Source organism: Osmia bicornis, unplaced genomic scaffold, assembly GCF_907164935.1.
Source record: "Osmia bicornis bicornis unplaced genomic scaffold, iOsmBic2.1, whole genome shotgun sequence".
In the NCBI taxonomy this organism is placed as follows: Eukaryota; Metazoa; Arthropoda; class Insecta; order Hymenoptera; family Megachilidae; genus Osmia; species Osmia bicornis.
Genome location: NW_025791146.1, coordinates 23,243 through 35,827, shown reverse-complemented (window position 1 = coordinate 35,827; position 12,585 = coordinate 23,243). Strand labels below are relative to the sequence as shown.

The window sequence follows — 12,585 nt, the reverse complement described above, 5'->3', positions numbered from 1 at the left end:
TTTGGTGTCAGAAGTGGGATTTGCCGTTAACCATACGGATTCACGTAATATTAAAATCCATTAATTTCCGTTGCTTAACGCGCCGTAACTTGATCAAACCCTTGTCCACTCACAACGCTCACTATGCCTCTCGTTCACGACACGATTCCCCCTCGCAACTCACCATTGCCCCCGACAGCCTCGCCGTCCATAAGAGACACGAGGAGCCTCGGTCAATCCGGGACATCGCATATTGAATCATGGTTTATCACCGAAAGGGAGGAGAGAAAGGTGGATCGGATTTTAGAAAAAATCCCTGATTTCGACCCTGACAAGGTTTCGTTCGAAGACTTTTTAAACGCGATACACAAAGTAAAATCACGAGTCCCCCCGGCCAGGAGACCACTTTCCTCGAAGGTCTAATGGATAAATTGGTCCAGCACGTTAAATTTTACGTAGAACAACAAGAATGTACTAGCGTTGTAGATCTGTTAAAATTGCTCCGGAAAAGATATGCCCCTAACAAAACGTATAAGGAACTCTGCTTAGAACTCGCAAATCTCCCAATGAGAGATAATGAAACCGTTCTGGAATATACCCACCGTTTCACCAGGCTCCTTTATAAGGCATCAGCAAGCGGTCGCGACGAAAAGGGCAAAAACTTTTACCCCGAAAAATTTGAACTCTTAGCAGGGCGGGCCTACATCCGAGGCTTGCCAGCAAAATTAGCTCAGGCTGTAATGACCGCAAGAAAAACAACGCTCACCGGTATCATGGACGAGGCTCTTTTAATAGATAAGAATGATGCGAAAATGAAAAAATTGGCCCCTCCGGCAAATTCTCACGTTCATCCTTTACCAGCAACCCCTCCTTCACCATAACCGCCACCGCAGGTACAACCAGAATACCCTAGCCATCCATGTGGCTCTTGCTATGCGAACACGGTCCAGCTCGCGGCCCCTCCGGCAAACACGTGCCAATCCACCGCAACTCCACCGTGCGGGTCCGGATGCCCACACGGCTGTGCACCATACATACCCCCGCAGCCGTCTTGTTTCTGCGGATGCGGCCACGCGCAAAGGGCACCACCCCAAGATCCATATTACCATAATCACCATAATTACCATAACGCACACGGAACTCAATATTCAGGTCCAACAAACTATTCAAATAATTATTCACGCGGACCTAATCGGCGCCAAGGACCACGCCGACCACTAGGAAATAGCTATCCTGAACGTGGGCGCGATCCTCCGCCGAGACTAGATAACAGACAGTCGCGAAATAGTACGCCAGAAAGGGAAAATTTAAACTTCAATCGCGCCCGTTCACCCGCGGACCATCGAGCGGGCGCAGCTGTTACGCCTCGCCGCGATCACCACCAGCCCCAAGCGAGTCCCCAGGACTCTTACAGGCTCCTTCGCCGCGAATCAAGATCCGCTCAAAGGAACTAAGGAAGGGAAACGGAGAATTTATAATAGACACCGGCTCGATGTTGAACTTGATTAAGTCAAACGCGCTACGGACCGACGCGCCGATCATTAAATGCGAGAGCGTCAGCGTAAAAGGACTGCAAGGATACATCATTGCTGCCGGTATCATAAGCATCAAAATAAACGAAAGCCAAACCCTCTTCTATGTCGTCGACAACCCGGATTTCCCTGACGGAGTTATAGGATTATTAGGTAGCCCGTACCTCCTACAAGAAGAAAGCGAAATTTCTTTTCATCATAGAACCCTAGTAACGAGCAAACGGCCGATTCATCCTATCGGATTCTCGAACTCACGGGAGATAAAAGAAACGCTGACATCTTCTCAACGCAACCAGGAAGCCCCACGAGCGCTCCTCGGTGAACAGGAATGTACGAAAATTGCGTCAGCCGATTGCACCGACGATAACGACGAAGACGCGGACCGCGCCGTCGAACGGCTGACCCAGCAGAATCCGCAGGAGTCCAGTGACGAAACGCGCAACTTGACCGACATTACTGACCCACCTAGACCGCTGACACCGCTGACAGATGAACAGCTGGAATTTCAAGGCGAAGACCTAGGAGACTATGTCGTCACGCAACACTCCGACATTGAAAGAATCCATAAAATTAACAAAGCGTTAAAATTAGATCACTTAGAAGACAAACCGCGACGCATGGTTGAAAGTATCGTAACACGTTACGCGGATAGATTTTTTATTCCCGGCGATCCCCTGGGAGATACGAAAACAATCGTTCACAACATCCCTGTGGACGGCAAAACTCCGGTATTCGCGCGACAGTATCCCTTCAGCGTTGACCAGGAGAAAGAAATATCGAAGCAAATTCAAAATTTAGAGGATTTGGGAGTAATAGTTCCCTCGAACTCACCATACAATTCGCCCCTCTGGCTAGTTCCGAAAAAACCAGATTCGAAAGGAAATGTGCGCTGGAGAATGGTCGTAGACTTCCGTAAATTAAACGCGAAAACAATCGACGACCGTTTCCCGATTCCCCGCATTTCAGATATTTTCGACCGGTTAGGAGGTGCGAAATATTTCGCTGTGTTTGACTTGGCAAACGGATTTCATCAAATACGCATGGCCCCGGAGGATCAGGAGAAAACGGCATTCTCAACTCCGGATGGACATTACGAATACGCGCGCATGCCGTTCGGTTTGAAGGGATTAATTGGGAAAATCCTGTACGTATACATTGACGACATAGTAGTTTACGGACGCACCTTAGAGAAAATGGAAACACGACTCGAAACGTTATTCCAACGCCTACGCGAAAATAACCTCACATTACAACCAGATAAGGCAGAATTCCTGAAAAAGGAGGTAACCTATTTGGGCCATATCATCTCATCCGAGGGAATAAGACCAAACCCAGAGAAAATTCGAGCAGTAGAAAGTTTTCCGACTCCAACCACGCGCAAAACACTCAAACAATTTTTAGGATTGGTAAACTACTATAGGCGATTCATCCCGGATCTGTCACAACAGGCCAAACCTCTGACAGAATTAACGAGTCCCAAGAAACCATTTGCATGGACCGAAGCCCACCAGAAAAGTTTTGAAGAACTACGACAGACGTTGTGCAAAGAACCCGTTTTACGCTATCCGAATTTTGATGAACCCTTTATTATCACCACCGACGCATCAGACATCGCTGTCGGCGCTGTCCTAAGTCAGGGCAAAATAGGCGAAGATCCACCTATCGCCTACGCATCGTTAGCTCTTACGCCGGCTCAGCAAAACTATTCTACAACGGAAAAAGAATGCTTCGCGATCATTTTTGCAGTCAAACATTTCAGAACATATATCTATGGCAGAAAATTCACGTTAGTAACTGATCATCGCCCCCTACAATGGCTATTCTCGGTTAAAGACCCGGTGTCACGTCTAGCCCGATGGCGAATACTCCTAGAGGATTATAATTATGAAATCATATACAAACCGGGTCGTGTAAATGCAAACGCAGACGCCTTGTCAAGGAATCCGGTACCTTTTGCGTTACCAATAACGCCTTCGGAAGAACCCATCGCAACCCGGGTAAGCGCACGCCGTGCGGCCCAACTTAGGCCAAGTTATGAGGAACCACCATCCTTGATCCTGGATGAAACACAATCCATAGGGAATATAGAACCGGAAGAAATCGAGCCCAATGCAAACTCCACCATGAGGGATGACAACGTCACCACGGAGTATGAGCATGAGGCAATGGCGAGTAGTACCCCAAAACCAAAAAAACGTGTATCTTGGGGGTCACCTCTCTCCACCCGGGAACCTACGCAGCCATCCACAGATCAAGGTGATTCAGAACATGAACCATCCTCGCACGAGCTCACGCAAACAGATACCGTCGAACAACCAACACGCACCTCATGGGATTTGCCATCTCCTTCAGAAATACTAGATATACCGCAGTCTACGTTTAGGACCCCCAAATTCACTCGCGAATGGAAGGAGATAGATAATATTTACGCACCGGACCCTCAGGTCACCGCCGGCCCAACAACAACGGCAACTCATTGCAAAATAGTAATTTCTAAAACTCCTCTCACGGAGGGCCCTGGTAATATCGCGCACTTTATCCCTGCCGATAAAATTCTCACCAGCCCTATTTGCAGAACTTTAAAAGCTCTAAGAATGCTATCAGAGACAAACCTACTCAACGAAGATCTAACTGAAGGTCGCGTAATTATTACCCAAGCCGAGGAAAGGCGAATCTTTAGCATTGTAGGAGCAAGACATTTTTTCCACACAATCAAACCACATCAATTACCCTACATATTACACGCATTAAAACTCAGCGCCAAAATAGAAGGCATAGATAACCTCCGCATTCCGGCAAGCGGAGAAACCTTACTTCAAGTTAGCATACCAATGCTCCAACAGCATTTATATGAAGTATTTCATGACTATCCCATAACTATCACAATCTGCACGGGCGAGGTACAGACTCCACCAGAGGACCAACGCGAAGATATTATCCGTCATTACCACGAGAGCCTGATAGGAGGTCACAAGGGAGTGACCAAAACCTACCGCCGCATTCGAGACCGATTCGAATGGCCAAAAATGCATCGAAACATAGAAGATTACATACGTTCCTGCAAAAGCTGCCAGGAGCAGAAACTAGTAAGAATAAAAACTCGTGAACCAATGCTTATTACCGATACCCCAGCAAAACCATTTGACAAGATAGCATTAGACACAGTCGGACCTCTTCCATTCACGCCAAGCGGAAACCGTCATATTCTCACACTGCAATGTCAACTTTCAAAATTTTGCATGGCTATTCCATTACCAGATATTCGAGCTGAGACCGTAACAGACGCATTCTCGCGTTACTTTATTGCAATGTTCGGCGCGCCACGGGCAATCCTAACGGATCGCGGACCGTCGTTTATTAATCAAGTTCTTAAAGGAATAGCAAAAACTTTTAATATTGAACACGTTACCACCTCCGGTTACAGGCCTCAAACTAACGGTTCCCTTGAGCGAAGTCACCACGTACTCATCGAATACTTAAAACATTTCATTGAAAACAAGTATGACTGGGTGTTCAGGAATGGTGGAAATCCTGGATGGATTGCGCTGGGAAAGAATTTTACACTTGCTGGGTCGGTTTCACAAATTGATTTATTTGAGTCAATGATAAAATGAAATGAACACGCTGATCTGACAATTAGCATTTGAGCAAACAATACAAATGAGTGATCGTTAGGATGATCCGCTTTGAATTTTCTCGTGAGAAAATGAACCGTCTGAATGAGTTTCAAATTGCGATTACAGTGATTCGTCGTGAACAATGATTTTACATGAGTCGAGACATATAGATTATTGATTTGATCTGTCACCTGCTTGGTGTTACATGAACAATGCTTTTACAATTTTGAAAGGCGAGCTTCTCAGCGCCGTTAATTATATTAATTCGGCCCGCGGCTGTGATGGTGCCCGTGATCTCGTGCTTGATCGACACGTGGTTGGCGGCTCACGCTTCAATGAATTATTTGTAGGTGAACATTACCTGGTGATCCTGTTCGCTTGCACAGTTGCGATAGATCCTGAGTCGACAGTGAGCGTTTTGGTGATCTTGATCTGGTGTTTGAACTGCACTTAGAGAAATTCTTGAACAAATCTAATGAGCACTTGTTGCTTGCGGTGATCGATGATCAATAATGGCGGCGTTACGCGCGAGCCGGCGAGAAGAACCCTCCTCACGCGTTACCTAGATGGGCAACTCCCGATCGATAAATCGATCGACCGTGAGCGCCATCATGGCTGAGCGGATTCTCAAACATTTCCGCCCGCCATCAGCAACTCGTTGATGATGTTACTGCAGAGGTGAGCTCAGCTTGATGGTGAACAGGCAGGATGACAAGCTTGGTGATCGGTCTGACGAAAGTCGTGGTTGCAGTCTTCAAGGTTGCAACCCTGGTGAGGGCATCCTTGCCGGGGTGAACTTCGGTCACTCTTGCGAGTGGCCACTTGCTCGGTGGAAGATGCTCGTTCGTGAGCAGCACCAACGAGCCTGTCTTGATGTCGTTCGATGGATGATGCCACTTTGAGATTGATTGAAGTCTCTGCAGGTAGTGTCGAGACCACTGAGACCAGAAGTGTTGTACCCTCTGCTGGATCAGTTGCCATTTCGACAATCTACCTGGTGAGACGTCGAGCAGTGATGGTTCTGGTATCGTGTTGAGCGCTGAACCGATGAGGAAGTGTCCTGGGGTGAGCGCAGAGATGTCGTCGGGATCGTCACTGAGCGGCTCCAATGGTCTTGAGTTGAGCACCGCTTCGATCTGTGTGAGGAGAGTGGAAAACTCTTCGAATGTTAGTAAGAGCTCACCAATTGTTCTCCTGAGATGGTACTTGATTGATTTCACCACAGCTTCCCATTTTCCTCCCATGTGAGGAGCAGCTGGTTGGTTGAACATCCATTGAGTGCTGTCAGCTGACAGAATCGATGCGATCTGTCGGTGCTCCTGTGAACTTGACGTGAACAGGCGTTTGAGCTCTGCCTGTGCTCCAATAAAATTTGTACCACAGTCAGAGTACAACTTGTGAGCGATCCCTCTTCGTGATGAGAATCTTCTGTAGGCTGCCAGAAATCCCTCGGTTGAGTAATCGCTGACAACCTCGAGGTGAACAGCTGATGAGGAGAAACATACGAACACGCAGATCCATCCCTTGATTGTTTTCGAGCCTCTTCCCTTTGAATTTTTCATTGTGATTGGTCCTGCATAATCGACACCGGTGTGAGCGAATGGTCGTGATGGTGTGACTCGACAGAGAGGTAGTTGACCCATCATCTGACGAGCACGATTCCCCCTCTGACGAGCACACACGACACATCTCAAAATGTGAGATTTTACAGGAGCTCTGCCACCGATGATCCAGTACCGTTGTCGAATGTATGCGAGCGTGAGCTGCGTTCCTCCGTGAAATGTTCGCTTGTGAGCATCTTCAATGATGATCTTCGACAGGTGAGCGTCCCGTGGGAGGATCGCTGGATGTTTTTCATCCCTGCTGAGCGCTGTGTTTGTGAGTCTTCCTCCTACTCGTATTGTTCCCTGCGAATCGATGAAGGCGGTGAGGCGACTGAAGGGGTGAGTTGCAGGCAGGGTTGAGCCTGAGTTGAGCGTCTTGATTTCGCTGGTGAAATACAAGTGTTGAGTCGCGTGAATCCAGAAGAGCTGCGCCTTCTCCATGTCGCAGGATGGTATGATGATCACAGGAGGAGTTTCGAGCTTTCTCTTAAGCCGTGAGGCAAACCTGAAACAAAGTGCAGTCAGTCTATACAGCTTAATAAGAGATGAATATTTGTAAATGAGATCCCAATGATAACTTAGCTTTTGAGCTGAGGCAAAGAGTGAGACATTGGGTCTCACTTCGAGTTCGCTGTTTAAAGTTGAGAATTCCTTTTGCTCTGGCCAATGATCTTGATTTCGAGCCATCCATGGGGGACCTTTCCACCAAAGCTCGAATCGTTGAAGTTGATCTGTCGAAATGCCTCGGGAAGCACAGTCGGCTGGATTAGAAGTACCTGGAACATGCCTCCAATGCGCATTTGGAGTGAGTTCTTGGATCTGAATGACTCTGTTCCGAACATAATCCTTCCAACGTGATGCTTGCGATTTGATCCATATGAGCGAAACTTGAGAATCCGTCCACAGGTGCGTTGCCTTGATCTTTACCTTGAGCGTTGATTGAACATATTTTGTGAGTTTTGCCAATAGGAGTGCTGCAGACAACTCCAATCTTGGTATTGTGAGCCTCTTCAGTGGTGCAACTTTTGTCTTAGAGCAGACAAGTGACGTCATTGAGTCGTTGGACGGAGAGCTAACGGTGATGTAAATCACCGCTGCCATGGCAAGTTGAGAAGCATCAGAGAATCCATGAATTTCTACAATTGAATTGCTCCATGTGTTGAACCATCTTGGGATCGATAGCTTGGCCAAGCTGTTGAGATCTTCTCTGATGATGAACCATCGTGATACAATTTGAGACGGTAATGGATCGTCCCAATTGATTTTGTGTAGCCAGAGTTCTTGCAATAGTATCTTTGCTCGTACTATTACCGGTAAGACGAAACCTAATGGATCAAATATCCGAGCCACTTCGGACAATACGAGGCGTTTTGAGCACTTACTTGGTTGATCTGTGATCGTGGATGAAAAGCCAAAATTGTCGGTTTGAGGCATCCATTGAATTCCGAGTAATTTGGTAGTGCAGTCGTCAAATGATATGGGAGCTGACGATTGTGTGGATGACGAAACAGCCCGTAGAAGATCTGGGTGAGTCGCATGCCATTTTGCGAGTGGAAATCCGCCCGCGTTGCACAATGCAATCAGCTGTTGAGCGACCTCCACAAGTTCCGAGATTGAGTCTGCTCCTCCAAAAATATCGTCCACATATCTGCCATGTGTGAGCGAAGGCGTTGCCAGAGGGAATCGATGACCCTCATCGTGAACAAGTTGCATGAGTGCTCGTGTCGCCAGGAAGGGAGCCGCCTTTGTACCGTACGTGACAGTTGTGAGCTGGTAAGGGTTGACATTGCGGTCTTCATCGATCCAAAGGATTCGCTGGAGATCCCAATCATCCTTGTGAACTGCTACCTGGCGATACATTTTTGTGATGTCTGTGGCAAAAATGTGGTGATAATGGCGAAGCCAAATTAGAACATCTGTAACATTCAAGAGCAAATTAGCACCAGTATGCATTAAATCGTTGACTGATTTGCCTGATGTCGTAGCTTTTGATCCGTTGAATACAACCCTGAGCTTCGTTGTTGAACTGTCGAGACGTAGAACTCCATGGTGAGGCAGATAATATGGTTGAAGATGAGCAGAGGTCTGAGGTGTTGAACCGTCAGAAGAGACCCTCAACCCTCCTGATGCCGGAGCATCATGTGCCAAGGTCATCTCCCCATCAGGCCCAACGTTCTCAGCCTCTCTTGATGAGATTCGTTGGTGATCTGGAGCCTTTACCATGTGTCCCAATTCTTCGTACTCTTTCATGAACTCGACATAGAGCTGGTTGTATGTTGAATCCTTGGAGAGTCGTCGTAACGTGCTTTGTAGACATCTTTGAGCAATCTTGTGTGAATTGCCTAAGAGCGATGCTGGTGCCTTGAGTGGAATGCGAACGATGTACCTTCCAGTGTGATCACGAGTGTGAGTCGCACAGAAATGTGATTCGCATTCTTCTTCCTCCGGAGTGAGCGTGCTTGGAATATCCATTGGTGATTCCTCTTGAACCCAGAATTTGGTGAGCAGCTCTTGCAGATTGCTCTGGTCGTCTTGAGCAACTGCAAAGTGTGAATAATGAGTGGTTGAATGTGATTCGTTGACTGGGCCAATGACGAGCCATCCAAAAATGGAAAGTTGAGCAATTGGTGTTGTTGGTGAGCCCTTGATGATATTTGGCTTGATGATCCTTCCGTAGAAATCCGCTCCAATGATTAAATCGACTGGTCGTGGTGTCAAGAAATCATTGTCCGCCAACCTCAATTTTCTAATGTGAGGCCAATCCGGAGTTCTCATTGAGAACGATGGCAGGATTGTCGATACGGCTGTGAGCACGTGAGCCTGGATGCAGACAGTCTGCTGTGAATGCATCGACTGGAGTGTGACAGTGACCACGCCCTTTGTTTCAGTTGATTTTGTTCCACCAACACCAATGATTGTGATGGATGATCTGTGTCTCCGAAGGTTGAGCAGACGGGTGAGTTCTTCGGAGATGAACGAGATTTCGGAACCTGGATCGATTAAGATGCGGATTTGGTGAGCTGTTGTTGAGGTGGTGAGCAGAGCTTGAGCGGTTGCAAGGAGTGTCTGGTGATCTGTTGGTTTAACGACTGCACCGAGGTCCTACTCGGTGGTTTGAGCAGATGAGGAGGCTGTTCTGGATGAGCCGGCTTGAGCTGGAGCCGTTTTCGGCTCGCCTTCATGAATCATCGTGTGATGCTTCTCCCCGCAGTGCTTACACTTTTGAGCTGACTTGCACGCTCGCACGCTGTGCCTGCCCAAGCAATTGTAGCACAGGCGTTTGTCCTCAATAGTTTGAGCTCGCACTTTCGGCGTCATGCTCCTGAAGAGCGCGCATGCCACGATGTAATGTTGCCCTCCGCAACAGTCGCAACACTCGAAGGGCGATGGCCGTTCTAGGTGGGGCCTTTCGGTGGTGCGAGGAGCTGACTGGCGAGCTTGAGCTACAGGCCTTGCTGCGACTGCTGCGTGAGCTGGCCTGCTTGTGGTCGCCTGCTGAGCCTTCGGTTGAGCGGGCTTACTTTGAGCGGTCTTGCTGGCCGACGCTCTCGCCTTATCATCGGCCAACTGCTCCAGCGTTCTGATCCGTGAGGTGATGAACTCCATGGCCTCCTGGAAAGATGGATACTCTGTGGTGACCCCAAGGGTGGTCTCCCATCGCTCCTTTGTGGCGTGGTCCATCTTCCGGCACACCTGATGGACGAGCAGGCAGTCGCCGAGCTTGCCTGGCTCGATCAGGTTTTGCACTGCGTGCCGAGTTTCCATGGCGGTCGACAAGAGCTGACTCAATGCCTTGGCGTGATCTTGGTCCATTGGCAATGAAACCAATTGGTCAAGGTGAGCTTGGACGAGACGCCGCTTATTCTCATAGCGCTGCTTGAGCATTTCGAGAGCTGCCGAGAGTGATGAGCCGATGAGCGGTAGGCTGGCCACAATTTGAGCCGGTTCTCCTCGCAGGCAACCCTTCAGGTAATAGAACTTCTCAACTTGGTCGAGATCGGGCTTTCCGCACACCACGGACGTGAACAGCTCCAGGAAAGACGGCCACTCCGTATAGTTGCCCGTGAACCGTGGCAACGCGATGTCGGGCAGCTTTGACTTAGAATAAGTCACCTTTCCTGGTTGAGCGGTCGTTTGAGCTGGCAGTTCCGCTGATCTTTTAGCGATGATCTTTTTGGCCTGAGTGCCGATCTGCTGCATCTGATAGTGGCAGTCCTCTGAGAAATACGGATGATCTGCCTGGGACTTCGGCCACACCACCTCAAAGTGTGCGTGTTCCTTATTGAACACTTTGATGGCCTCGTCGAGCTGAGCCTTGGCGTCGTCCAGCTCCTCCTTGGAGAGACGCTCTGCTTCTTCCTTGAGGGAATTGAGAATGTCTTGAGCATTGCGGAGCCGTCCCTTTTGAGTCCGCACTTTGAGCTGCAGCTCGATCGGCAGTTGATCTGTGGCCGTTGAGCGCGTTGCATGTGAGTGCGGCGACGGTGTGCGGCGAGCTGGTTCCGTTGCAACCAGAGCGGGCGATGAGCGGCCTGATGCGCTCTTTTCCGGCACCTCCAGCGACTCCTTTGAGCTGTCCATCTCGCTCCACTTATCGGATGATTTGGCTGCGTGAGCCATGGCTGATTAGCGTGATCTGTCTTGTTGAACTGGTGAGCGGATCTTCTTTATCGACCGTCGGGTCGGTGTTCTGGTCGCCACCTGGTGAGTGGCGAGAGTGTCAGTGAATTTGAATGGAGGAGAGAAGAGAAAATGGCCGACCACCGAAAACCGTTACGAACACGAGACAAAGACTTGAGACGAACAATGATCAATGAGCAATTTTGTGAAAACCGAGTCCAGCAAGGGCGCAATCCGGCTCGAAGGACCAAATGTTCAGGAATGGTGGAAATCCTGGATGGATTGCGCTGGGAAAGAATTTTACACTTGCTGGGTCGGTTTCACAAATTGATTTATTTGAGTCAATGATAAAATGAAATGAACACGCTGATCTGACAATTAGCATTTGAGCAAACAATACAAATGTGTGATCGTTAGGATGATCCGCTTTGAATTTTCTCGTGAGAAAATGAACCGTCTGAATGAGTTTCAAATTGCGATTACAGTGATTCGTCGTGAACAATGATTTTACATGAGTCGAGACATATAGATTATTGATTTGATCTGTCACCTGCTTGGTGTTACATGAACAATGCTTTTACAATTTTGAAAGGCGAGCTTCTCAGCGCCGTTAATTATATTAATTCGGCCCGCGGCTGTGATGGTGCCCGTGATCTCGTGCTTGATCGACACGTGGTTGGCGGCTCACGCTTCAATGAATTATTTGTAGGTGAACATTACCTGGTGATCCTGTTCGCTTGCACAATTGCGATAGATCCTGAGTCGACAGTGAGCCATAAATGATGATCTTGATCATCAGGACAGAGGTGATCTTGATCTGGTGTTTGAACTGCGCTTAGAGAAATTCTTGAACAAATCTAATGAGCACTTGTTGCTTGCGGTGATCGATGATCAATAATGGCGGCGTTACGCGCGAGCCGGCGAGAAGAACCCTCCTCACGCGTTACCTAGATGGGCAACTCCCGATCGATAAATCGATCGACCGTGAGCGCCATCATGGCTGAGCGGATTCTCAAACACTGGGATATTTTCCTCCCATTCGCAACATACTCATATAACACATCAACACACGAAGCAACAAACTTTTCGCCTTACGAAGTAGTTTTCGGACAGCTAGCAAGAGACTCTTTCACTCCAATGACCCGCGAAGAACTCCTAACCTATCCAGTATACATTCAAAATTTAGTACAGAAATTAGAAGAGATACGGCAAATAGCAAGAAAAAATCTTGAA

General features: G+C 48.2%; 1 protein-coding gene across 1 annotated transcript; it reads right to left on the bottom strand.

Annotated features, from left to right (window-relative positions):
- Nucleotides 1–5,775: 5,775 nt before the first annotated feature.
- Nucleotides 5,776–9,582, bottom strand: LOC123988835. The gene has a single exon (XM_046289589.1). The coding sequence runs from the start codon at nucleotides 9,580–9,582 to the stop codon at nucleotides 5,776–5,778; it is 3,807 nt and encodes a 1,268-aa protein (XP_046145545.1).
- Between the last annotated feature and the right edge of the window lie 3,003 nt (nucleotides 9,583–12,585).